The sequence below is a fragment of the Prorops nasuta genome, unplaced genomic scaffold, assembly GCF_024137725.1.
Source record: "Prorops nasuta isolate Cenicafe-Biocafe unplaced genomic scaffold, Cenicafe_Pnas_1.2 PNAS00027, whole genome shotgun sequence".
Classification (NCBI taxonomy): domain Eukaryota; kingdom Metazoa; phylum Arthropoda; class Insecta; order Hymenoptera; family Bethylidae; genus Prorops; species Prorops nasuta.
In genome coordinates this window covers 3,243,298-3,271,231 of record NW_027116824.1, presented here as the reverse complement: position 1 = coordinate 3,271,231, position 27,934 = coordinate 3,243,298, and the positions used below count along the sequence as shown (strand labels likewise).

Here is a 27,934-nt window from a genome sequence, read left to right as displayed (position 1 = left end):
TGAAATTAATTTTTCAGACCGAAATTTGGCGGTCGGCGAGTTATGTCGTTGTGGCAGAAAAGATGGGCTTTCTATCAGTGAAAATGATAGGAAAGGGGAAAAGGCGCGCGGAGAGATAGAAGAAAGATAAAGGCTTGTGATATGGAGACTGATCAAAGAGAGTGCGAGACGTGGCCCCGAGTTGAACTGTTAAGCCGATCGATTAATCAAAATGAACCGAGGAATAGAGGAGTGGGAAAAACTAAAAAGAAGAAAAGAAAAGAATGTATCACATCGCGGGATGTGAATTGGGAAAGGAATAGATATAGTGTAGGGCAGATGGGTCAACTTTTCTTTATTAAGGCAGAAGGCTCGAGTCGTCGGTGGCGGCCCCGGCGCTCGAGCTGCTGATCCCCCAAAAGAGACACGGCGCAAAAATTAAGATTAACACGCGCCGGCCGGTCGCAAAATCGTAGCTCCATCATTGTCCGTGCTACTGAAGAAAGATTACCTTTCGTTCCATTTCGTTCGAAATGCATCGCGCGTTTCTATCCGATGATGGGTACAACCGCCAGCTGCTAACACTATTGTTTGCCAGTCCTATTGAACAATCTGAAAGCCGCCTAATGTATCCTTTAACAAATAAACCAACTCATAATCATAAAGCGCACACTGCTTTTTAATATTCGGTCATGCCACGTACGTCATACATACCGATATTAATCCATTTGACTCTTCGTAGAGTCTAGGTTCATTAAAAGATTTAATACACATATCTATTATTGTATACTGCAGTTTGCATAAACATTTTGAAATTATGTGGTATCATAGTATGGAAAGCACCGGGAATGAAAAGAAAGGTATAAAAACATTTTGGCCTAAAAAGAGAAAACTGTAAGAGAAAAAAAGAAATTAGTTGAAGATGCTATTAGCGAATATGGCTGCATCAATTAGTTAATGGCTATATAAGCCGATTGGGAAATAAAAATCACTGCGGGAGAAAAGTGCATCGCCAGTGCTGTTCACCGGTCCATTAAGCATATTGCGCGTTTCTCCGAACCCCAATGAACTTGTGAAAGCCGTTGGATCGACACCGCACCGGGGGAAGAGCGGGAGTAACTTGAAAAAAGTGGCAAGACAGCGGGCAGCTGCACTTAAAGTCACTTGGACAGTTGGACAGTCGATGCTGCAATATATGGAGCCCCCCCCCCCCCCCCCCCAATAATAAGATATCATTTATATATTTAATATATATATCTTTGTATGAAAGGTATACTAAAACAGCGCCGACGAATTAATCTTGTATCATGAAAAGATCTCTCGACGATTATTCAGATATGCTTGCAACATACATGGCCAGATATATCCATGACTCCACGTCGTTTCTACACAGTAAATTAAATTTAAATTTCAGTTTCGAGCTGAATAATGGTAATACAATCCTAGGAGATTTCAGCAAACACAATCATATATAGGTACTTGACAACCGCGGTCGCTGACACCACTATACATCGACGAATATATTCTCCAGGACACGCATGCATTGCAATGAGTTATGCGTTAAGTATAATAAATGCAGAAACACTAGGTTTTTTCATTAGAAAATTAAAGCTTGTGAGGGATATTCAAACATACGAGTCTAACCTGTCAAAACTATGTCTTGGAAAAGCGGTAAACTCCATGTACTATATAAAGTGAAATATTATCTAAATTTTTCCATTTAATTATACCTTAGTTTTTGCGAATCGTGAAACAATGACAAACTAAAGAGTTGCACGCACACATGCGCGCGCGCTCGCAGTTACATTAATGATTGATTGACCTTAAGGAGAACGTAAACATTATTGAATCATATTTTAATAATCACTCTTATTTTTGACAGGTAATTTAATAGAAAGATGGTAAAAGTTGGAGGAACTTGCTTTGCAGCTAATGTTGTCTTTAAAATAAAGATATAAAGTTTATAGGACGAATAGCTATTAGCTCTAGTAAGTAAAAAGAATTATTTAACAAATGTGTACAATAGCAAGTAAGCTTATAATACAGTTTCCGTAAAGAGCTTAAATCAACGTATTAATCCTTTGCAAACGTGCATCGCGATATTACACCATTTATTGAAGGATTATCCCGGCTTTCGTTCACAAAAGGTTACGGGTGTATAAAAGGATCTTTTACAAAGTAGAATAATACGAGCTTCTTATCTATATAGAAACGAAAGCACAAATTAAAGTTTCCATGTTAGTTTATTATTGTACTTGTTTAATTACGATTCACTTTGTATTGTACAATAATAATGAAAAATTCTTATATTATATACGGATGAGACGATTGGTGTGCTGGTAAAGGGAATTGACATCTAGGCCGGGAAAAGAAGTGTTAAATGATCGATAAGATTGTACCGGCCGACCCACGTGCGTCTCGACTTGTCCCTTGATAAATTAAGTGGCTCGTTCGCGTATACCATAAATCCGCTAAGGCTGAGTAGTCGCGATGATTTATACCGTAGCGGCTTGCTTCAGGAAGCCTGTGATGTACGACCTCGCGAGGTCAGCTGCGCTCGAGACAATGCACCTTGGGATACACACGTGCCCACCCCTATCATAATCTGGCATCAATTGTTCTCCAGCCAAGAGAAATCATCCCCTTGAAAGATAGCAAACACTCTTCGCATGCTTTTGCTAGCATAAACGCAACGGGAATCCTAATTTTTCTCAGTAGATCCCTATCGCTATAAACAATAATGAAACCAAGCTTCTGCTTTATCAAGCAATTGGCGATATTAAATTTATCCTTCGTAAATTATTATTTCCCTCAAACTTGAAAAATGTCACTTTTGGGCCATTGTTTACGTGATGATACTAGTCTGGCTCCTTTATGGTAAAACAAAAACATTTAACACTGCTTTATAAAGTGCACTCAACTTTTGAATTGTATATCCTTAAATCTTAATAACCTTGTTACGTGATAGATACGGTATGCCCATGGGAACCTTTTTCAAGTGAATTATACCCAGAGTAATTATAGAGCGAGCTAAATTTTAGGTAATTTAGCCATAGGCATTTCGAAGCTAATGACTCGCTTATTAAACTAAATTAGTATATGTACTGTTACTTTAAAGGATTTTAGTTTTTAAAGGATATGAACCATGAGCTTAAATTTGTTCTATTACCTATGTTCTTTTTCTTTTCATACTTGGCCGTTCTAACTAGTCAAGTTGGTTGGGCTAACTGGGTAGCTCTCTTCATCAAATTTACTTTTTCGCTCCATTTTCGCTGCTTTTAAGTATCGCACATACCGATTAACACAAAGTGGATTAAGAGAACATGTAATTTTATTACAGAATCAATGACGAATAGTGTCGAGCATGAAGAAGGTGGTTTTTGTTTCAGGAGGCTCTTGAATAGGCTGAAGGGCGGAAGGAGACGAGACGAGGCGCGGCGAGACGGTGCGGAATGATCCACAAGTAACGCAGCGCAGCAACGTCGATAAATCAGCTGCGGGTGCGCCATGTGTTTATCAGTCACGCCATATTCATGTCAGTTGGTTCAAAGCTGTATGGTGGTTGCCGTCGACCACTGTATGCTGCATCCGGTACTACGGAACTAACGATACCATCGACGACCAACGCATTCGAAGCTATGGCCATCGATCCTGAATTCTTTGCAAGACTTGGCGAACATATAGTCTCGTTCTGTGTGTGCGCGGCTGACGCACACTCGTTCGATTATATCTCTATACTATTAATCGTTGTATACTTGACCACAGATTCAAAAACAATTGGCCCACTATTATCTCAAGTAAAGAGAAATTTTCTGGGCGAAGCAGAGTGTCAGTGTTGGCGCATGTAAAGCACTGCACACACATGCGGTTCAGCTTGATAATTGCAGTGCTTTCTGCAGCACGGTCATTCTTTTCTACGGGGTGCGCGCTAATTTCAATTGCCACAACTGGGAGCATGCAATGTTTATTTGTAGGTAAATTAGCGCAAATAATTTTTCTCTTTAGATACGTATATTGAAAATAAATCAATTATATATATTCACAAAGTACTAATTTACACAAACATTTAATTTATGGTTATATTTGTATTGATCGTATACGCGTGTGATCGATACGTATAATATAATTAACAACAGCGATTATAATAGGTAATATTATCAATTGTATTTAAAAGTTATATTTATTGCAAAAGAAAAAACTATTTGAAATCAATGAATATGAAAAAGGTTATACAAAACTTCCTCACAGAATAGTGTCCGATGCTCCCTTTCCAATGACAAAAAGGAAGTATCTTTCATAAAGTATCTAAAGCGTAGCCACGTGACAAGACTATACATGTTAGAGCCGTAAATTGGCGCGTGTCTGGAGTTATCGTAAGATTGGGATCGATTCGCCTCGAACGTGCTATTCTTTAATTTAGATCTTAAAGCGTCACGAAACTGCACAATTGCCAAACATATCTACTATCCGTGAATAAAGATGACTGTTTACGATTAGAAAAGGAAAAGCTAATAAAATACTAACAAGGTGCTCCGCCCTGTAAAAATGATTTGAATTTAATGATAGAAACAAAAAATTTATAAAAAACAGAGTACAAGAGCAAAGGTGGGGGAGCGCGATGATTGCAGTTTTTTGCATTATCAACGAAAAGTTTGTAGTTGGAAATGAGTGGACGCAATAGCTTCTATAAATAAATGATACGGAGTCACAAGTTTTTTCGATTGTTCGATGGAAAACGATAAGTGGTATATAATATTTAAGTGGCAAAGTGAGGAAAAGTAAAATGAAATGATCGATTGTGCAATGCACGTTTAGAGTGCTGCTCCAAGAGTATAGCTTGGTGTCTCTCACATAGGAATCCGATGCACGTATCTCTCACCTGTCCAACTGGAATAATCGAGCAAGCGATTGCGTTTAGAGGCTATCAGCGGAGGGTCCAACATGATTCTCACCAAGACAACAGTTTCTCGTCGCGCGGACTCGCTCTTAGCTTCCGCCTCTGCATGCGATCTATACGCTAGTTCACTCCAAACCCTTTTTCTTTTACTCACACACAGCATTTAAATTATAGCTGGAATTCCGTATATTATACACGCACCCCGCGTGATTACTTACTCAGCTTATATTTCACTCTTCGAGAGCATAGCTCTATTTTTTTAGTAATCGTGAAGGCTTTGGGTCAATTGAACCCAGTGCATAAATTGATAGCACACAATTTCAAAATTACCGAACGTCACATGGCCTACGCAAAAGTTTGAGTGATACTTTGAACTTTCTCAAAAATCATCAATGTACCTTTTAAAATCTATTGCAGTCTCTCATAATTCGTGAAGAAAATTATAACTCGTTTCCACCTCAATATTATTAGCTAAAAACTTATGTGAAAACTCTTCAACACTATATGACAAAATAATAAAACCATAATGCTCCAATCGTACCTTGTAAACAATATTTCTTTCAAATGATAAAAAGGGAATTTTTACGATTTCTCCAGTCCTTCTCAGCTTAAAGCCCTTCAAATTTCGGTAAGCGCTGAATCGATCGTTGCATGCATGGATATCAAATTAAAGACAGAATGGGGATGGGGGCACTGGCGCAGCGCTAATTTTTAAAATACCTCAGCACTACATTTGATAAAAGCTTATGTGTGCATATGTATGGTTGCGATGTTGACCTATAGTGTTCTCGAAGGATTAACCAAAATAAAATGTATGATGAAATTGTCAAATGTTTAGAGAGGCATTTACAAACTTCTTGCAGATGTCGATCACAGATTGTCATCGGTATTAAAGGATGTCAGAAGCTATCGTAAAATCAGAAGAAGGATCAATTATCCATGCACAAAGTCAAAGCATCTAACCAAATTGTGTGTGTTCCGGATATAATTATCATTTGATCTAATTCTTCTTTTTCAAATAGCTATAGTTGTTGTTCTCGCTGCTTGTTTCTTAAAGTAGATTAGAATTTTAGTTCAATTTGTCATTTGAAATTGGAATATGCGTATTTGTGTGGCAGAGCTGTGACGATTCTTTAATAAGTAGTTCTATTAAATATATTTCTCTTAGCTTCTAAGGATTTTCTTGTTTGGATTATAGGTTTACGTACAAAAATAAATTAACTTAATTTGTAAATATGTATGTTGATAGTAGCTATAGTGACAGTGCATGTTTACCTGATTCTTATAGCTCAATTCCACTTTATGGAAGAATTTTAATAATGACAAAAGGTAGAAAAATATTCTAAGAGCTATAATGATCGTCGAAGCAGAATCTCCAGAGAAGCCACTCATTCTAGTCGGAAATGACTGACAATGGGTGAGAAGGAACTAACTGTTAGGACATGTCTTGCTTAAACTTGGTCAGGACTTTAAGACAATTCACAGCGAATGTCAAACTTCTCCTTTCGTTGTCTTATTCTCTTTGATTCCTTGGAAAAGGGCTCATTTTACTGACTAAAATAGCTTCTGACAGCCCTAGGAAAGTAGAATAGTTTCAAATGGAATGTTTAATATGTTTTAACCCGTTAGGTCCTGAGAAGTGTTTCTTTCATTTTTCAATGACTCTCTTTCTCTCTCAAAGCAGATCCTGAAAACAAATTTTAAACAATTACTTCTACTATAAAATTACTTGAACATTGAACATCTTTCATTAGTATATTCAAAAGCTCGACGCTAAAGTGTAATTTATATTAATTTCAGACAAAACGAATCGTTTCTTTCGGAAAAAAAAGTCCTAGCAGCGATTCACGTTGATTCCAATTATTTCATGATCCTACTTCAGGCTTGGTTGTACGGCTCGGATATACAGCATTGACCCGGTGGAGTTGTTATATGTATAACTTAACGAAAATGAATATAACAAAATTTTTGTATAATCATCATATTAACATGTGAGATGCTTTCTGGTTCACAGACAGTGGCCTATTTAAAACATTTTTCTTGCTTGCTCGATGCACAGTACCATTAAAACGAATTGTATAGAGTGTATTATACATCCGGCAGTCCGAAGGGATGCATAAAGTTGCTATACCTATAATATTATGATTAAATGCATGGACAGTGAATGTAACAAATTTAAACGCTAAATATCACACTGATGGTAATTCGCACTAACGAAAATTTCTGCTTATTATCTTATTGTTTAACGACGAAACTTGGCACATACAAAGCCTGTAATTTTAAATATTATTCTATTTTAGATTTCTTTTGGTTGGAAAAGATATCGAAGGATTTATCAGTTATGAACCAATGAGCCATAGCCCTGTCCTGTCTTTGTCCTTTTCTTACCATAATCCCTACTGCTAAAGCTTTCAAACAGCACTGCTACCTTGCAATTAATTCATAGCAAGGATCGCGATTTCGATGACACAAATTTCGCCATCGGCGCATTAAATGATACACAGGTTGTATCATCCAAAACCACCACACGATCCTGAAAGGATGAAAACTGTTATTCAAATGATAATTAAAAAGAAAATCCAAAGATCTGCTTCACAATATAAACATAAGCCATGATATTCTAAGAAAAATGATTGAATCAACGAGTTTGCGAAAGTTCAACTGCAACATTGTTACGTGAAGAAGCGAGAAACGAAAAGGATTGACAAAGGATACGTCATAAGCTGATGAGAGGAAGATTCATTTTGAGAGAAAGAAGAAAATCAGAAGTAAGAAAGCAGCAAACTAGCGGGCTCCTTAAGGTTTTTGGCATGGATGCTCCTGAGCTCCTGTGGGATGCCAGCTATAGATAGGCGAATGCTGGTCGGGCTGAGGGAATTAATTTCGTCCAAGCGTGTAGGTTCGGAATGGAATTTGAAAGAACCCGAAAGGATTTACAATGATAAATTAGAAGGACGTGTGGCTCGTTAAATCTTAACTCCCCCCATTTCTGTATATACGGTTAAATAAGGCATTGGGAATCGAAAGAAATAAAGTAAAATGTATATGGAAACTGCAAACAGCATAGAAGAGCAATTTTAATAATCGTTGTGCGAATGCTTAGGAGGCAGGCGGGGAGGGAGGTTGGTTCATGAGGATATTTTACCATGTGCCGGAATGTACGTGACGGTGCGTGGCGCAGTTTCTCGGAATCATTGTTGAAAAAAGGAGTGACGCGGGCCTAAAGCAGACAAAGACTTGAACGAAGCGGGAAGCGGGAAAGTTGGAAAAGAAACGAATGACGACGAACAATGTTCCTTTTGGTCCGTCAAGAAAGGCGGAGCCACAAATCTAATATAGCCTCGTTATGCCACAGAATCCACCATCTCTGTAATAAAAGAATTCGACTGTCGGTAAAATTACAGAGAAAATGCCGCGGTCTACCTTACGAGTAGATTGGAATGGAATTTTGTGAAAAAGAGGCAAGAGGTCTTATGAGATTTTTCGCGTTAAACTTCATAAGATCTACTTGAGAATGAGGATGATATTAGATAAAATTTCAAGATTGCCCACTCTGCTTCTCAAAGAAAAAACTAACTTGAGATTCTTCCAATTTTATCATATACGTTACGATATTCGTGAATAAAACAACTTACTTCTATCTACACCCTACCAAACATTTGTAAAACTTTTCTGATTACTATAGTAATAATTTCATTAATCTCAAATCAGACGCTTTGCAGTATTTCTTCTGAGGACGTATTATCAGTCTCTCTTGCCCCCTAATTTCTCATCAAATAAATTCATTTGCCAACAATCAAACAATTGGATGTCGGCTGAATCGTATCCCGCATTACCATGCATGTATATGTATCTGCATGTAAACGTATGAGAAGAAAAGAGGCTGCAGGTTTGTTTTACGATATTGAGGAATGACGATGCCAAAGAAACGTCGTCTCAATATTATCAATGATCTTTAATTTTAGTCCAGTTTCATCCACTTTGTGCATATTCCTCCCACGAGAAATTCTCAAGTCGTTGAATATGTAAAATTGGAAGACATTGATTTCCCGGAGGTGTAGACACCAGGCGCTTATCTCAAAAGTGGACAAAGGGATGGTGGAACAATTGGGGGAGGCGACAAGGATACTTGATGGTTAAAATAAAGTTTCGTACAGATGTAAGTTAGCTATTATTATCTAATAATGGAAACGAATAACTTCGCTTGCCATCGAAAGATCAAAGAGAATTTGAATGACAAGAATAAAGTTGGCATAATATTTTTGTCTCGAAAGATCGAAAGGCAATGTTATTTCACTCTACGGTTATGTATAGAATGGGGAAGAAAGGAGAGTATAGTATAAGATGATACGCGCTCGGTAAAATTAAACTTGGTCAGTTTGATATAAAAAATATTTGTGTGCTGATTAAATAAAGAAAGATAATAAAAAGAATTTTCTTTGTGGAGTTTTGGCGGGGAAAACTTGCTATTTAGCAATTCGGATTGGTATTTGCCGATTCGCGCTCGACCGTATAATTGGTCGCCACGGATTTCACCCGAACGATATACCATATACCGCAACCGTCATATCGCGCACGTCTCACCGCGCGCGCTATAGCCTCTACCTCTTCTCTACCGCGCGCACCCTTGGAATAACCTTTGCTCTCTCCTTATCGGTTCCTTTCTCACCCAGCTGTAATATCCGCTTTAAGACGGTTCTCTTCTTCTTCGACTACCTTTCACGTGTACGACCCAGTCGTTTCCGTCCAACTTCTAATTGCGCCCTCGAAGATGTCGCGCAAATCGAGTTTCTTCCCACCGAAACTTCCCTCTATTTCTTCACCTTTTTCTATATTGCCCTGTGGCATTTTATTTCTGTATTTCTGTACTTATCGACATTTGATTTCCTGCTGTACCCGCTTTATTCTCTATACTTACGTACGGCTTACACCCTTTGCCCGAATCATAATAACTCGCTGCACTGTCAACAGCTCATTCATCATTCATATTCAACTAATATCAATCGCACAATGTCCAAAAACACCTTCGCTTAATTTCTTTGCATCTTCTACTTCAATAACACTACCTATTTGTCATTTATAAATATATTTCTTGCATTAAAATCTCTTCAACTCTATTAGGCATTTGTCAGTTTTTTTTAAGCACAGTTTAATTTCGAAATGAGAGTGAGAATAATATAAACCATGTGATGGATATAAATGCTTATATGGAAATTATATTAAATTTCTACGAGCATGTAGATGCTAATCGTATATATTTCTTGGTAAAAAGAACGAGAAACCATTACAAGAGGAAAGAAGCGATTCACCGTTAACTTGGACAGGTCTGTCTAACTTACTTGTATTTCGGTAAGCTACTATTTTTCTATATGTTCTATTTTATTTTGTCCTTTGGTCGCGTTCCTTTTAATTAAAAGTTCTAGTTGAATTGCTTAATTTATATTGGAGTTTTATTTACGTGTAAACCATGAAAACACCCGCCGCTTCATAATTTTTTAATTTCAAGTCCCTTGCGTTTAGCTCCTTTTCGTCTCACCTAGACACACGTAGACAACCTTATTGGTGAAGCAAAGTGTCTGACTCGATCATAAAGCGAAAACCATCCTAGTCGGAGAGTGATCGACTCCGGCTAAGTAAGTTAAACTATCGAGCCGATAAAAAAGGGTGTCGACCAGGTGAAATTAAGCATCGTGACGATGGTGTGAATGGCTCGGCCCAATCGGCCAGGTAGGTTCATCGTCAAACTTTACGGTAACAGACCGCATTCTACCCTATGCAGGTCACCATGCAGGGTACGCGAAACTCTCCGTTGTTGCAGTGACTCGCATTTCTAGTGCTCATAGAGTACCAATGAATTTAATTAAATATTTAATAGACGTAAATAGGGGAGAGAGAGAGAGAGAGAGAGTAATGAAGCGGATGAAGTAGCAGCACTGAGGATTGATGCAATGCACAATCTATGGCCTGTCTTCTTCAGTTATAGGGGATAACAAATCCAAGGAATGATTACAAATTTATTTAGCAATCTGATCAAATTACCATTTAAATTTTATCTGTCGTAAGTAATATAATGTAAATTTCAATAATCAGTTGTATATTTTGAACTGAACAATTATTAAATTTTTATAAATAATTGTGTTAGAGTAACTGAAATATATGGGATTTTTTAATTCTTGAGATTCTAGGGCTCTAACAATTGTTCCATGTTAAAATTCTGCTTTAAATCCATTTTGAAAATAACAAACTGAGGATTTTAAGGTTGTTTTACTCATGTAGCGCTCATTACTAATGCGCCACAGTCAAAAAATTTCCGCTCCTTTTATCAACTGGAGCATTTTTAAATGCATTGTAAATGCCAAACCTTAATCTGAATAATTCGCATACAATTACAAGTTATTTCTACCGCTTTGAGAAACAATTTTGAGCGTCTGATGTGCTGCGTAATCATTGGAAATCTCTGGGAGAGAGCCGATGCATACATCTCCAATTTCCTTGAAATTCCGTGTTACCGTACGTCAGTACAAAGCTAGCTAAAACTACAAAGCTTTAAGAGGACTGGGGGGAACTATGTGGCAGGGAGATCAATCGCTTACGTGATTTTGAGACAAGCATCGCCTGCAAGAATGATATAAAACATTATAATTACACTGATAACAAATTTATCAAGTATAATTTATTTATACAGAATAAATTTGTCATAGTTGATGACTAATAAAATTGATTTTTCTTTTCCAGTGAATCAACAAGAGCTAAGGATACAAATATCAAGAAAGTCAACGTAATCAAATTAATATAAATTATCTTTCCACATATATTTACAATGTATCGCACATACACGACGCATATCATTATTTATTTTATATGTAAGAGCTGTTAAAATTTTTATGCCATTTGCTGTAACGATAAACAAAATTAGCACTATATCCTACAGTTTCTATCTTTGTTTTATTTGAGAAATCAAACCGCCAAAACCTTTTGATATTATACCAGTACTATAATAATTGCAATAATAATGATAGATAATCAAGGAAGAACTTGAATTGCCCTTATTGTTAAGAACTATTATTAAGGAGGCTAAAACCATTATTATTAGTAGAAGAAATTTACATGGATATACTTCGCATAACAAATACTTTGTTTAGAAAATGTAGGAATTATAATGTAGCACTTGTGAATGATGTATATTGAAAAGTAGCGAAACGCAAATAAAGCTATAGGCGCGCGTAACGTTTTAGTGCGGTAAGCAAACTGCAAGCTTCAAAGCGAGAAGGACTGGACAGTTAGGCGGTGCAATGATGAATCGTTCACGTAATTTAGGGTCAAGCGTCGCCTGCATCTGCAGTCTCTGAAATTTATTACTGTCTTTCGGTAGAGAGACATGTTTATTGTCACTAGTTGCACCCTTGCAATCTATGGAATCGGTTTAGCTACGATGGAATGAAAGACGTGGCGTACATTCTTTTTCCTCGCAGTTTATTTTGACATGTAAAACTAAAAGAAAAGCGATCCTCCCTGCAACATATATAAATTATGCATAGAAATATTAAATTTAATTATTGAAGAATCGAATCTCCTTTTGCTTCACGAGCCTCGTCCTATTTTCAAAAGTCAAGTCACAGTCACTCGAAGCTTTCCTCGAGACTACCAAAGCGCTCTAGAAGGTGTAAAAATTAATCTGGAAGCATCGTTCGATTGCAGCTACAACATTTAAAGCGAGTGTGGACACACAAAACTGTTTTACCCACAGTCATATGTCCCCGGCCTGTACCACGCGCGTATTGCATTAAATTTCCACATACATTCACGCTTTTCTCCAATAAATCGCTAGATCCTGCAGAATTCTAATTTACCGACCAACCATATATGTCACACTTCGTATAGTCGGTAAGTCAGAACTTGTGTAATACTACTGTTCATAAGTCGTCTTTTGTTACAGTATTACAGCAGAAGAAAAGAGCAATTGATTAAAATTTCAATTTTAACGTCACGTGGTAAAATGTGTTAAAAGCTGTTCTTAACGGAGAGAGATATGTATGCATAGTTTAAATTCGCGCGCACGCGCTAAAACCTATACCATTCTAACAGCAGGACGTTCAAAAAAACTATAAATACAGTTACTATGATATCAATTGCCAATAACTTGATTTTTTTAAGTAGTCCTCGAGAACAATCGAAGAACCCTATAATATACCTGATACTCTAATCACTAATCCAAAGTTACAATTTTTATATTTTTAATCAAACAGGTTTGAAATTATTATGAATACATTGCTTGTATTTTTAACATGAAAATGAATCCAAAAATGACGTTATTCGGACTATTATTTCTATATTAGTTATATCTTGCATCTCCCATTTTATTAAAACCTGTTAAAAATCAAATTTATTTTATTCCAATATGTCTATAAATAATCCAAATAAGCATCAATTAACCCGTAGCAGAATCATACTAAAAAAATTAAAATTTTTAATTTTATGAGATGATTAACCTTTTTTCTTTTTGAAGATAGTATTTTAAAATATTTACATTTATTTGTCAATTATATCTTAAACTAAAATTTATATTTGTTAATTTTTTAATAATATGTTTATGTCCTTTCCAATATTTTGGAGATTTATTTTAACTTAACGCATAACGAAGATATATAGTAATATTGAATTTTTCTTAGAATTTATAGATAATAAAGTAGCAGCTTCAAGGTATAACTAAAAGAAATAATTGTTCGATTAATGTCGTATTTGGACTCATTTTCATGTTAAAAATACAAGGAATGTATTCGTTATAATTTCAAATATGTTTGATTAAAAATACAAAAATAGTAATTTTAGATTAGTGATTAGAGTATCAGGTATATTAGGGTTCTTCGATTGTTCCCAGTTTATTGCTCGGGACCCTTAGGACTCGGTGCTAGACCAGGTAACCAGCGAGATGTGGAAAAGTGTTGACCGCTATTGAAGTACGACCTTTTAAAACATTTGGTTATAAGTTGGACAGAATATATTTCCTGGAGTGTACAATATACTCCTCTTCAACGAGGTGTTGGGCCTTTTGTCGGTGCCGATCGCCGGAGGTCCGGCTAGTCAGTCTACCTTCATGCAAGTCTATATAAGAGATCACTGGATAGCAATGTTAGTTTGGCCACACAATCGATTCAATCCAGTCACTGTAATATGCAGCTCTGATGTAAACTCCAGGCAGATTGGGCGTAGCACACGCTTGACCAAAGCTAGTAATGCCTATAATTGTGTACAAACAATTGCCAGAGTAGATGACTTGTAAGGGTGCACCTGAATCACCGTTACAAGTGTCCTTTCGCCAGTCATCGTCTGGATCTCCCGCACAAATCATACCTGGTGTTATACCGAAAGGTGCCATGTACGATTCGTTGTACATTTTAGTGCAACGAATGTTATCCACCAAAGTGAGCACAGATTTCTGTAAGAAACTCGAAGGCTCGCCATTATATTCTTTTGCCCCCCAGCCAGCAGCCCAAGCGTATTCAGGCAAATCACTGAATTTTGTATGAAGGCAAGCTGGTCTAATATTGTCGGTGAAAATTATTTCTTTCGAAACTTTTATTAAAGCTATATCGGCATACATGCTTGGCGGCTTATATCTCGGATGTCTTATAATTGTTTCAATTTCATAAATTCCCTCATTACTAGAATATAAATTGTTATTCCCTAATTTTACGAGCGAAGGACCTCCTATCTGCCCATGGGTACAATGTGCTGTTGTAACAATCCAGAATTCAGAAATTACACTTCCTGCACAGAGGTAGTCAATTCTACCTTTTCCCATCCTCCATCCAATTGCAGCCATGTGAGGAAACTCCCCAGGCTTGGCTATGTTTCCACCAGCAATTAGAGGATTATATAAATTTCTTTTTTTACATTTTACTACAGAGGCAATTGGATGTGCTGCAGCAGACCCTGCCATGATCCAAATAATTTTTTGAGTATTGTAAAGTTCACACTTCGCTTCAGCCTTGCTTTTCACAATTACCGTTGCAATGCTGTTCGGAACATTCCTTTGACTTTCCGTCTCAGTATTGATATTTACAGTGTTATTAAAGTTATTATGATTCACAGTATTATTTGAATTTATATCTTCCATCGCACAGTTGTCACATTTATCGGAGCGATTCGCTGCTGGGGAACATAGCGCAATTAAAATGAACACTAAAAACAGCATATAAATGCGATTCATTCTTCTATCGAAGATTTTTCCACTTTGTTAAAAATATTCCTCTGTCTGCTATCCGATTGATCGTAGAGATGTAGAACGCATTCACAAACTTAATATTACACTGACGATCAAGAAAGAAGATGAAGAAGCAACTCGTATAGGAAAGAGCCTTCGCTGCATTAGAAAAATCCTTAGACTTTAGATTTCTTCCACAATGTACGTCCTTTCCGTTTTCTTAAATATTCATGGTTTTGCAGAAAATCGAGATTTTCTTTGCCGCAACGTTTGGTTTATTTCAAAGTAGAGTATTCGAGGAGATTCGAGCCAAAATTGATAATTTCAACCAGATTATTTAGCACTTCCACTTGTCACCATAGTTCAGAGAACGAATGGTGAGGAGTTAATACAAAACTCTAGACTATAGAGTACCCGTAAAGACCCATTAGAACCCCCTCTCTATAGGGTGTTTCACTTAAAGTGACCCAGCGCGAAGCCATGCTAGAAGCGAGTAGGTGGGGAAGCACATAGGTGACTGGTGGAGGGAGGGGATAGCGCTGAGGCAAGCCTAGCCTAGCCTGTGACGGACAGCCGTCGACTTTCAGATGCCTCCCCCTCCACTTCACACCAAACCAAGGCAAATGTTTGGACGTTTAAGACTCCCTTCGGGGGGGGGGGGGGCATCGAGCGTCAGCGATACGCGTATGTACACTCCGGGAAATATATTCTGTCCAACTTATAACGAAATGTTTTAAAAGGCCGTACCTCAATAGCGGTCAACACTTTTCCACATCACGCTGGTTACCTGGTCTAGCACCGAGTCCCGCGCAATAAACCGAGAACAATCGAAAAACCCTAATATACCCGATACTCTAAACTCTAATCTAAAATTACAATTTTTGTATTTTTATTCAAACACAATTGAAATTATTATGAATACATTCCTTGTATTTTTAACACGAAAATGAGTCCAAATACGACATTAATAGAACCATTATTTCTTTTAGTTATATCTTGCAGTTGTTACTTTATTATCTATAAATTCTAATAAAAATTCAATTGTACTATTTATCTTCGTTGTGCATTAAGTTAAAATAAATCTCCAAAATATTGGAAAGGACATAAATATATTATTAAAAAATTAACAAATATAAATTTTAGTTTAAGATATAATTGACAAACAAATGTAAATATTTTGTAATACTATGTTCAAAAAAAAAAAAGGTTAATCATCTCATATAATTAAAAATTTCAATTTTTGTAGTGTGATTCTGCTACGGGTTAATTGATGCTTATTTGGATTATTTATAGACATATTGGAATACAATAAATTTTATTTTTAACATATTTTAATAAAATGAGAGATGCAAGATATAACTAATATAGAAATAATAGTCCGAATAACGTCATTTTTGGATTCATTTTCATGTTAAAAATACAAGCAATGTATTCATAATAATTTCAAACCTGTTTGATTAAAAATATAAAAATTGTAATTTTGGATTAGTGATTAGAGTATCAGGTATATTATAGGGTTCTTCGATTGTTCTGGGTTTATTGCTCGGGACTCGGCACTAGACCAGGTAACCAGCGTGATGTGGAAAAGTGTTGACCGCTATTGAAGTACGGCCTTTTAAAACATTTGGTTATAAGTTGGACAGAATATATTTCCCGGAGGTACTTGGAGACTTCCAGCAATCAAATTCAATTTTTCAACATACGTTCATTTGTTAGCTTGTAAAAATTCCACTACACCCATCAAGCATGAAGGACAAAGGCTTAAGATATTACCTGCGCCTTAATATTTTAGCAATTGTATTAGTGGCACGAATTGTAAAATAAAGGTAATCTAAACCTCTCAAGATTTAGTGTAAACACTGTGAATATTATTATACAACTGTAGGTACGGACAGAGGGACTTTATTAGCCATCGCGTTAGAGAATTAAGTATATACTCACTGTGTTATATATCTTTACTTTATTATGTTTACGGTTCAAGTATTCAAAGCCAAAACATCAATATAATCCTCGCGTATGTTACCAGCGTACAGTTGTGTACCTAACACAGATTCCTTCTTATTATTATATATAATTCATGTACGATAATTGTATTATCCTATACTATTCATACTATGTACAATCGAAAGAACGTCAGAAAATTGTCTTACGCTCATTGCACCAGTGTGAAGTTAGCACTCCAAATTTTAAAAATGGAAAAAAACCAAACAGTTCTGGTAGCACCCGTAAAAGTTCTACAGTTCCTTGCTATTTTTCAAAAAAGTTCTACAGATTGAACTCGAAAAACTAGAAAAAAGTTATATGGAGTGCCAAGTTCACATTCTCTAATATTTAAACGCTAATATCCTTTAAACTAAAAGTCCTATAGATAAAAACTATTAGACATATTTATAGAACTCTTTGGGGTGCCATCAGAACTCTACTTAAAAATGGAAAATTAAAAAAAAAATTGTTATAATTTTTAAATTATTTTTTTAAATTTACAAAAATTTTTTTTTCTAATTTTCCATTTTTAACTAGAGTTCCAATGGCACCCCAAAGAGTTCTATAACTATGTCTAATACATTTTATCGATAGAACTTTTAGTTTAAAGGATATTAGCGTTTGAATATTAGAGAATGTGAAGTTGGCACCCCAAATAATTTTTTTCTAGTTTTTCCAGTTCAATCTGTAGAATTTTTTTGAAAAATAACAAGGAACTATAGAACTCGCTGGGGTGCTACCAGAACTGTTTGGTTTTTTTCCATTTTTAAAATTTAGGGTGCTAAGTTCACACTGGTGCTCATTGCACCCCGAATCTAATACTTTTTTTAATTACTTGTTCCAACACAATTATTTAATTGTTATTTTAAATAATAAGATTACTAGAAATGTATATTATGTCACTCTTGTTGCAGATTCTTGCCTTATAAAATCACGAAAAGTTCAGTCTTAAAGCACTGATTGTATATTCGTAACGATTTACGTTTGGCGTAATGGTAACGTAGATGAACCAACGGGAAATGGAGAGCCCTAAGCCGAATCGTATAATCTAGATTGATCCACGTATGAATAAATATAAATAAATTATAGCGACTCTTGAAGAATTGCCGAAATGATGGCCAATTGCTACTGCTGGCTGATGGCACGCTCTTTTTTTAACTATTTTTAAAGCTGTATATGTTAAGTGTGTTAACTAAGTGGCATAATAGTGAAATATGGAAACGTTGCATCTATTATTATTTTGAAATATTGCGCGGCTAGAAATAAATATAATATCCCAAGAGCGAGAGACACACACATGGAAAAGCTATATTAACATACATATAGTTAGTGAAATTAGTTGGTACAAAGGAGTTTTCAAGAATAAATGTTTCTAGAGAAGGAATAGTTTGGATTTTGTCAATTATCGTTGCATCGAGTCTCATCAATCTTAAGCATTTATAGCAAACAATTTGTGAGAGCTTGCTCTCTGCTTGAAGCACGAGTGATTTTATATCGGTAAGATGATGAAACGCATCAGACCTTTGATGTTTTTCGTTTTAGGAAAGGATGGGACACAGCGAGCGGCCTGTGAGGAAGAATACAAAAAATTACAAGATACCTGTCCCATGGTATAAGGCTAATGGTACCGAATCGGAGGCTATAAAGAGCCAACTAAATGCTGCTCTGAATCACCAACTGACGGACAGATGGACAGCCGAGTAAGACCAATGACGGGGTATCCATGACATTCCTACACGTTTCACATTGCTCCTCCTTGCCAAAACTTACCATTGTCTCGATTGAAGAGCCGGTAAAACAAAATGGATAGCATATTGACGCTTCTCAATTAAATTCATTTGGATCAGAGCTTTCTTCGACGTTGAAATTGCTTTCACGCTAAGTTACATTGCATTAATAGACGTTTATTGGTACACCGCGTGCCCCTTGTAAGGATATATTTTTTAATAATATAAAGGGAGTGATTTAACTTTTGATATTGCGAATGTTTACGTTATCTTGGAATATGTACACGACAGTTATTCTTTTAATTATAAAAAAAATGTTTCTTCTTATTCAAGATAAAGTGGGAATAGAATAGAATCATAATATCCGCATCGTAAAGTCATATAAAACTAATTACCATTATTTAATAGAACTTGGCTTTGCGTATTCCTGGAACAAGTCTTTTCGGGATAAAACAATCCAACCTTGCAATTTCTCTATTATTTGTATAATGTAATAATTGTGTTTTTAACCATTTTTATGCTTTTGTCGAAAATTTCGCTGTTTCATCCATAAAATGCTATTTCAAATATTCGAAAAGGGATGATTAAATTGAAATGTGTCTTCCGATGAGGTTGTGTTCTAGAAATATATCATTTCAGATGGAGTTACTCTGTAATGTCTCTATATATATATATATATGTCTTTGCAATAAATGTTCCTTTTTCGTCAATTTTATTGGATAAATGACAATCGCCATTATTAGATTATTTCAAACAGTACGTGTCAATTAGACTGTCTTTACCGAAGTATGACATTAGTTTAGCGATGGAGCTGTGCGAGAGTTGACTTTTTCCAAGTGATTCAAGGTATGCAGCTCGTAATGACTGGGAAATTAACTTTAGCACGGTCGAAGATTCGTCAAATGCGCATAATTTTGCCAGTCAAGTTCTAACGACGTGCACCAAATCTTTTCTTATGCGTGGCTTATTCACTTGCCATCTCGATCTCTTGCTGTTTTCTTTAGCGGTCCTTTTTAAGTCGGTTCGTTACGTATATATAAGAGCGCGAACGCATAACTCGGTCCAAACTTTCCTTTTTAACATTCCACCTTAAGATAAACCGCTCTCTCTCTCGCTCTCTCTTTCTCTCTCTTACTCTCTCTGCACGCACCACAATCTGTAATAAATGTCTTTCTCTTGTGAGTAAAACCACCCCACGGACACCCCGTCCGACTGTTTCTCCTACAACAACACTGCTTTCGGCAGAAATCCTTGCCAGAATTGACTACATCAATGCTTGTTTCCTCAAATATTTCATTTAATGTATCCTCCAGGACCATGCATCGACAGGTATTTCGTTTTTCGTTAAAGATTTTTGCGCCCTATACTATTTGCAAAATAATCATCCGTTCCTTTTATTGTAAAATTAAGTGAGAATAGCTGAAAATTAATAGAGTATATAGGTTTTATGAAAAGCTGCGCTTTTAACGGAAAAAGTAAAAATCTTGCATGATTCTTTCTTGGCTCCTCTTAGGGTTCGTAGTAAACAAGTTAGGAAAGAGAATTTGAAAAGAATGCGACGTAAAGAATGAAGTAGGAAGGAGGAGGGTTGAGATATAATACCACTGAGAGCGCTCGACAACAATGCATCGATATAAATTCAGTAAACGCCGTCATTAGGGTTGATTCGAAATACCAGGCGTCTATTAAACCTGAAACTAAGATAATTATCCGTAGTAAACCTTGGAGATGTCGCGCGTGTACCGTGTATTTCTGCTTCGCAGCGACATAGCTACGCTTCTTGCGACACGGCCCCGCAATACCTTCAAATATTTCTTTTCATCGCGCTATTATACTTATCTCGCCTCCACTTATAGTCTTTTTACGGGAAACTAAGCATTTTTCGAATTCTCACCCTTTGCTGTTTTGCAACTGCCATTTCAATTGTCAGTTTAATATTATGGCATGGGAATGAAAAATAGTCGTCTCCTAAATGGATTAGTGTGTGTGTGAAGTATGCTAAAAAGCAATCGTTCTTTTCAGCGTTTGTCAATAAAAAATCCCACAAAAAACAAGCTTCGCTTGTAAAAAAAGGCGGCAAGTACATGGAAATCCTTTGCAGAAACATCATCCTAGTTTAAAAATTCTATTATTAAATTAAACTCTTTGCAAAAACATATGCGATGATTATTCGACTCTAGTTGAACCAGAAAAATATCTATAAGATGTATATTATAGATTATACCACATTTAAAGTAAAAGTTATGAAATCCTATTTTTAGGTAGTTATTTGTAATCCTAGAAAACAAATAGTATTAAATTATTCAAAAATGATAGTTGCAATTAAAATGAAGCAAGTGCAACAGATTTCACATCTTAAAAAGATTCTCACAAGTTAGAAATAATCGTATCCATTACTGAACAACACTATTCACTTATAATAAATTGGTCATTTAACTTTCTTTTAAATAGAACAATAAGTTTTAAAGGACATGATTAAATGTTGTGTAGCGAACATGAAATTTTGCAGGATAATCGACAAAATATTCCACCGAAAATAGTTAATTAAATGATAAAGCATTTAAAAGTATTTAAATATTGCGATGCAAAATTCACACGAATAATATAATATCCTTTACAGGTGGATACACACTTTTCGTAACATTCCTATTAAATCTTGCGCCTCGACAAAATATGATGGATTCAAAAAGTTTCCTTTTCATATACTAACTTTTATGTATATTTGTTTGATTTTACTAAGACCACACATACAGGTTAATGTAGAGTCACAGTACGTGAAAGCTACACTCGAAAAATGCATGAGAGCGTCGGTGATCACAAATAGAACGATTATGTAGTGAATTTTCAATGAAAATATTGAGTGTGTGTTTGTACTTGTTAAGCTTTAGCATTGTGAAAACACTGTGTCATAATATATGTTCCTTTAAAACCGCAGTAAACGATGTAATTTTACATCACATATTTGGCAAATGAAAGACCTATGCGTACATGAGTCAAAATTACTCATCATTCTACAAACTGGCAGAGGTGATATGGGGCAAGGTTGCCTAAAACAGCGGATCACTAAAGATTCACAGACCTAGAAAACTGTGACTAATTGATAATTTTAATATTTCTGGTATAATTGGAGTTAGTTTAATTAAACAACTCGAAAGCAATAAAACATTCAGTATCATTCAAAATAATAATTTCTTTTTATGCGAAAAATATAGGAAAGTGTTTTTGATTCACTTTGCCTTATGGGTTAAGCGTAGAGCAGGCTAGCCTTTCGGGCAAAGCGGATCAATGCTATAAAACTCTTATTTTGACTATACAAATGTTATTGACTACTGAAGAAGAAGGGTAAATATGAAATTTAACAATTTGGTCGAATATTATAAGTATTATATTTCATTTCCAATTAACATGTCATTAGCATTATATTAATGAATGAGGTTTCTAAGTTAAACCTCATTTCTAGCAAAAATGACAAAAGAATACAAATCCTTGATCCACATAACTACAGCAGAATACCCGCGTTGACTCAATTTTTACACTGCCCATCTTGTATCCAGTCTTTTTCCAAGGAATCAACTGGCGCATCTCTTATACAAATAATACTAAAACATTCTTCTACCTGCACTATCTTTTTGATTTTCACATTCATTTACTTATCGCATTATTTCTCGTCTCCAAAATGCATGGTTTGTTTTTTCCTTACATATTTATTCACCATTCGTAAACTATTTAATCACAACCGCTAATTTGCCCGATCCACTTGCCCGAGAGAAGACTTTTTAGCGAAATAATTGGAATTTTTGATAAAATGATTAGAAATGGTTCTCTCTCGCGCGTATCGTTAAATAATACTGGCTCGAAATGATGCTAAGAACAGAGTAGTTATAACAGTTTTTAGTATAATGATCCAAACAAACTACTTCCTTACCTTCTAAATTTGTATAATGGACGTCGCGCGTCGGCGAAAATAATTCGATTGCTGAAACTTTTATAGAATTCGTCTTTCCCAACGAAAGCCAACTAATTTCTACTGGTGTACATACAAGGACTGATTTAGGCAAAAAGATATAACTATTGACGCATTGTTTGTTGAAATAAGAGTGTAAGAGCAGTAAGCTTGTTCAGCTAGAGTGTCCGCTGTGGGCCATACTGCCCTCTATTTCTAACAAGTTAAAAAGTATCTATTTTAAAGGATGTGAGCAAAAATGGTAAGAAGCTGTAGGGGGAGTCCTGGAGACTTCACCAGGTGGGAGACGTAAACCATTTGAAATATCTTTTTTAATATTTAGGCTATTGGAGCGAAATTTGTTTGTAAATATATACTTAGGCACCGCCTACTCTAGCGCATGACAAAAGAGCGCTATGCAAAGGCACCTAGTTACTATTAAGGAAAAGTTGTTTGAACGTATTTCGAGTATAATATTGCAAACTCTTCAGTTTGCTTCCTATTTCTTCCAATTGTAAGTTATTTATTTGAAACTTTGTATTTTAACTCTCAATACTATCTAGTTTGTTAAAATAAAATCAGTTTAGTATAAAATAATTAAAAATTTTTTTTAACAAAATAATCCTAAGTGGTATAGGATGGGAGACATAATCCATGTTGTGAAGGGAGAGATAAACCACTGTTTTGCGTTTTCGTAGGCGCGTACCCAATTTGGAAATTCTAATAGAAAATGATTTCATTACTTTTCAGATGTAAAATGCCTTTTCAATATAAAAAAGGGAAAGTAATAGAAAAAGAAAACAGCTCGCCGTGGCAGAAAGCTTAAACAAAGCTTTATTTGTATTCAATGCAAAATTCTAAAAAATAAATAAAAAGTAGTTTTTCTTCAAACATGGCTTATTCATAACTAATTTGTGTATTAAATTTAATATTTAATGTTTACATTTCCAACTTCTATTGGTACGGTGAAGTCTCCCGCCTCACTGGTTTAAGTCTCCCACCTCTGCGGGAGATTTGAGCCACTTTACAGTTTTTATAAGAATAAATGCCACACTTTTCTTGATCAATGAATATAAACCGACAGATTACCTGTATTTGTCAATAAACCAAGCTATCTTTAGCCACCCCGTTTCATCTGTCTATATTGTTTTGTTAAGGAAATATATTAATTTTGTTGAAAAGTGGCTCAAATCTCCCGGACTCCCCTTATGTTTCAAACGGAGGCTAAAATTAATGAGATTTGAAAAAATATAATATGAGAATAATTTATGATGAAAAACCACTTACCTCTTTAACTTTATCCCGACGTTCTCTGGCAATGGGCTCCCTATCTTCTCCTCCATTGACGAGTGGAAATCTATCCGCGGATGCTGGTGGTACGGTCTCACGAACGTCATCCTTTCGGTGCACCAGCAAAGAAGATTGACTGCTAGTGTGCACTCGCGATTCATCACCAATCACTTCTGGCTTTTCCAAAGTTTTCTGCTGCTGGTACTCCTCATCAATTTTAGCCTAAAATACAATAGCTTGATAAAGTTTTTTTTCTCCACTGTTACGCTGGAAAAAGTGAGAGAAAATCTTTAAGTACATTCTACCGGGTGTTGCAATTCAACTCGAGCGCTGTTGCGAAGCTAGATAATAGTGCTAAAGTAAAGTAAAAGTATACCTTCTTGTGAAAGGGGTGCGGCGCGCGAAATGAATTCTAGCCTCCTGTATGATAGACGCAATTTAATTGTGGCACAATTTCTAGTTCAGAGGAACGGTCGTGTGTGTCGACAGCAAATGATCAGAAACAAACAAATTTTACCGGGTATAAGCATCATCTTTTACTTCTCCATGAGCCATGCTGCAATTTTCTAATGTTTTAAACATTCTGATAAGTTTGCGTAGTGTTTCGACAAGCCTTCCTGTCAGCTTCAACTGATTCCTCAAAGTTAAAGAAACCAAGAATATCAGCATAGCTGTGTCCTTCTTATTATGAGTACATAAAAAAACCTCTTGAAACAGTCTTTCATCCAAATTGATCTAGTTCGGAAATAATAGCGATGAACGGACAGTCTTCTCTCTGTGTGTCGGATCTATAATACAATGAAATAAAAACGATCGCACACGGCGGTAAATCATCGAAAGAGCTGTTTTTATCGCGGTATCGGATGTGAGTACCGGGTAGAGATGGGTCAGAGGGTTTTGCTTTAATGACAATATTTTTTTAAATATCAGCGATAAAGAAATATTAATTTCACACTAATTATGTACACTTGACAAAAATAAATATAACCGACTTTCATGAAACCTTAGCAATTAGCTTAACAAGAACTGTACGTGTATATTTAAGAAAGAAAAATAATCTAAAAACTATCTCAGTTAAAGCCACCGTTTAGCAATCAAAATAATAATTATCGTTTCCCTCGTTCAATTGAATGTTCAATCTAATAAGATAAAAAAATCTATTCTTTGCACGATTCATATCACTATGTGAAATTTAAACAACACAATACACGTACAAAAGCAGTTGATTAAATAATTATTACATTCAAAAAGTCACTCACCGGTTATTAAACATTTCACAGATATTACGTATTTTCAATAGCAAACGTAAACAACGATGGAATGAGATTTCAAGGTATATTTCCAAGCTTTATATTAAAATACTATCATTCCAATCCTTTAAGAACAATGAGCAATTTTCTTTCCAATGATTTCCAATTTTAGTATGCTTCGACAATGTCAATTGTTTATTCTCAGCTACCTTCTCTTTCGTTCTTGCACGAGCATGTTTTTCCACACATCTCCTTAACAAATGCCCCCCCCCCCCCGTCATCGTTTCATCCTCGTTCCATTTGTTCAGTTACTCTCTCGTCTTTTCTTTTACTTTCTCCTCATTTTTCTTGGAAATTATGTAAAACGGATAGATTCATGTCCATGTTCGATTGATAAAGTGGAAACATGGAAGTTTGCCAAAATTCTAATAATTATGTTCCCATCGCGTGAATTCGTGAGTCGGAATGCCGGAGAAGTACTCTTCTGCCGCCTGTCCGGAATACCATGTTTCTCCCAGTACGACATATTGAGAAGGGTTGTTAATAATAATTAAGGAAGACAACTCAAAGAACCTATATTTTTTTCATCGCGGATCCTGAAGTAAAAAATGTGCATCGTTAAGAAAGTGGGAATGTTAATCATTATTCTACATGGTAGAAAAGCTGCAATAATTAGTTGGAGGCTCTTATAGCTATGGTACATCGAACAATATTCTTATTCTGCAAATTACAATATGAAAGAATCTGTCTCGATAAAATGTATGAAATTCCTCGCCTGTGTGATGTGTGTGATAGCAACTTTTTAGGAGCTCCTTCTTTATTGCAGAGGTTAATGTGGCAATAAATAATATTGATCTTATTAGAAGGCAGCACTCGTACGAAAATTGTGCGCTACTTGCTCAAGAGGTGTAATGAAAAGGAAAAAGATTCATTAGGTTGTAGATGTTTATTTTCGAATAACAGCATCGTCGTAAGCAGAAAAATATGGAAATAAGAACCTGAAGCTTCTGCTTGTCCTCTATGAGATGAATATCTTGGTGATCCCCGTGGCCGTGGCCAAATGGCAGAGCATTGGGATTGCCCCTGGCGGAAGCGTGGAAATATTTAAAATCGTAGGATTCCCTAGGAGGCGCCGGTATGAGGAGTTCGGGTCCAGCCTTCTGCGCGTGTTGGTAGACTCGGTAAACACTGTTGGCTGCGACGCCGCCGCCGATGCTATTTCGAAAATCTGGCAGGAAGAAGAATGTACCGAAGCACACGATAAAAAACGTCAAGAACACAAGTAGGATCAGGTACTTTTCGCGCGGACGGAAGGAACGTCTGGAGAAAAGTGGCACCGGTACGCCATTGACCAGGCGCTGATACGACGGCAACACTCCCGTTGACGTCGTCATTGTCACTCGCCAGCGCGGCACACCCGCACTTTCTCACCACACCTCGAAACGCACTCGCGAAATTTCGAGCGTCAGCCAACTTTACGAAGCTTTTCTTAATTCTTCCACGCCATTACGACACAAAACCCATAAACACCACCTGCGTTTCGAGCTTGACATCTTTCTCTCGGCCATTCAGCACCAATCAGCTGGCGCGGAATGCGGATTTTCTTGGAACTACTTTCATCGGTTCGGCTCAACTCGGCCAACTCAGCTCCCTCTCTCTCTCTTTCGACACACACCTACAGCGCCATCTTTCTACATACCAAGGCCTTATACAAACATGCTGCGGCGCGCGCGCGCATTCATTGCTGCCAGACCGACGGCCAGTCAAGTTTTATTTTATCGACTGGGATAAGTAGCCGTCCGCTGGTGTCATGGTGGGGGTGGTCGACTCTGAGTTACAGAATCGCACTTAGCGATTTCTGTCGGTAACTGGATTTAACGATACCGAAAGTTGTCGCTAAGAGTTACAGAATCCCACTACTGAAGTAACATATGATAGTGACGGAAAGATATCTCATTTGACTTCAAAAACAAATTTTCGACTTGCATAGTACATACAGCATCTTCCGGAACGGACGTACTAGAACATGTGGTACCATCGGTATTATTTCCGTTAGAGTGGTACCGTAGGGTGTCCCGAGATGGCTTAAGAGATTTCTACTCAGTCGGGGCGTTTACTGATAAAACCAACTTGAAAGCTCAACTTTCATTCCATCTTATATAAAGGTTTAACCTTACAACATTCAAAGCAATAGATTCAAATAAAGGATGAAGAATTTTAATCTCATCATAGAATATGTTGAGTCTGCAATGGTTGATCGGTAAAACTATATATGTATATTGATTTAATGGAAAGGACGAGGAAAAGTTTCGGCCAACACGCGGCACACACGACCAAATGACGCGTTCATATCTCTATTCACTTACCTCTGCATACGTACCGTGTTCGTATAGATATAAACGCATGTAATACTGATGAAGAGCTTTGGCGCCTTTGGCACTAATCGAACGTCTCTTCTCGAAGAATCGTCGAGTTTTATCGATAATGTTCGTACATGTAGCAAGAGCTTTTCGATGATCTGGGAAAACACAAGTTGCCGAATAATTTACGACTATTCCGAGCAAAAGCTGTCGATTTTGGTATGCACTCTATCAGTCATCGGAGCTACGACGTATGTATTTTTGGATTTCTCGTTTGGTTCATATGAAAGGCCCTTTCAGC

General features: G+C 36.3%; 2 protein-coding genes across 3 annotated transcripts in view; both read right to left on the bottom strand.

Moving 5' to 3' along the window:
* LOC136782517 (mannosyl-oligosaccharide alpha-1,2-mannosidase IA-like) overlaps nucleotides 1–26,831 on the bottom strand; it is an 88,540-nt gene extending 61,709 nt beyond the window's left edge. The window contains exons 1-3 of one of the 2 annotated variants that reach the window (XM_066741997.1): nucleotides 26,272–26,831; nucleotides 24,021–24,245; nucleotides 22,285–22,949 (exon numbers count right to left, since the gene is read on the bottom strand). In XM_066741997.1, the coding sequence (XP_066598094.1) occupies nucleotides 22,944–22,949; nucleotides 24,021–24,245; nucleotides 26,272–26,667 (627 nt within the window). In that variant the 5' untranslated portion in view covers nucleotides 26,668–26,831 and the 3' untranslated portion in view covers nucleotides 22,285–22,943. Of the gene's footprint in view, nucleotides 1–22,284; nucleotides 22,950–24,020; nucleotides 24,246–26,271 lie in introns of those variants that run through there. The other variant, XM_066741996.1, reaches the window with a different exon arrangement.
* LOC136782655 (serine protease snake-like) lies at nucleotides 13,931–14,750 on the bottom strand. The gene has a single exon (XM_066742250.1). The coding sequence runs from the start codon at nucleotides 14,697–14,699 to the stop codon at nucleotides 14,007–14,009; it is 693 nt and encodes a 230-aa protein (XP_066598347.1). The 5' UTR covers nucleotides 14,700–14,750; the 3' UTR covers nucleotides 13,931–14,006.
* Nucleotides 26,832–27,934: the final 1,103 nt, after the last annotated feature.

What these genes read in the sequence shown, in the direction of transcription:
- LOC136782655 (XM_066742250.1), bottom strand. Translation starts at nt 14,699, where the DNA reads ATGGCTGCAATTGGATGGAGGATGGGAAAAGGTAGAATTGACTACCTC.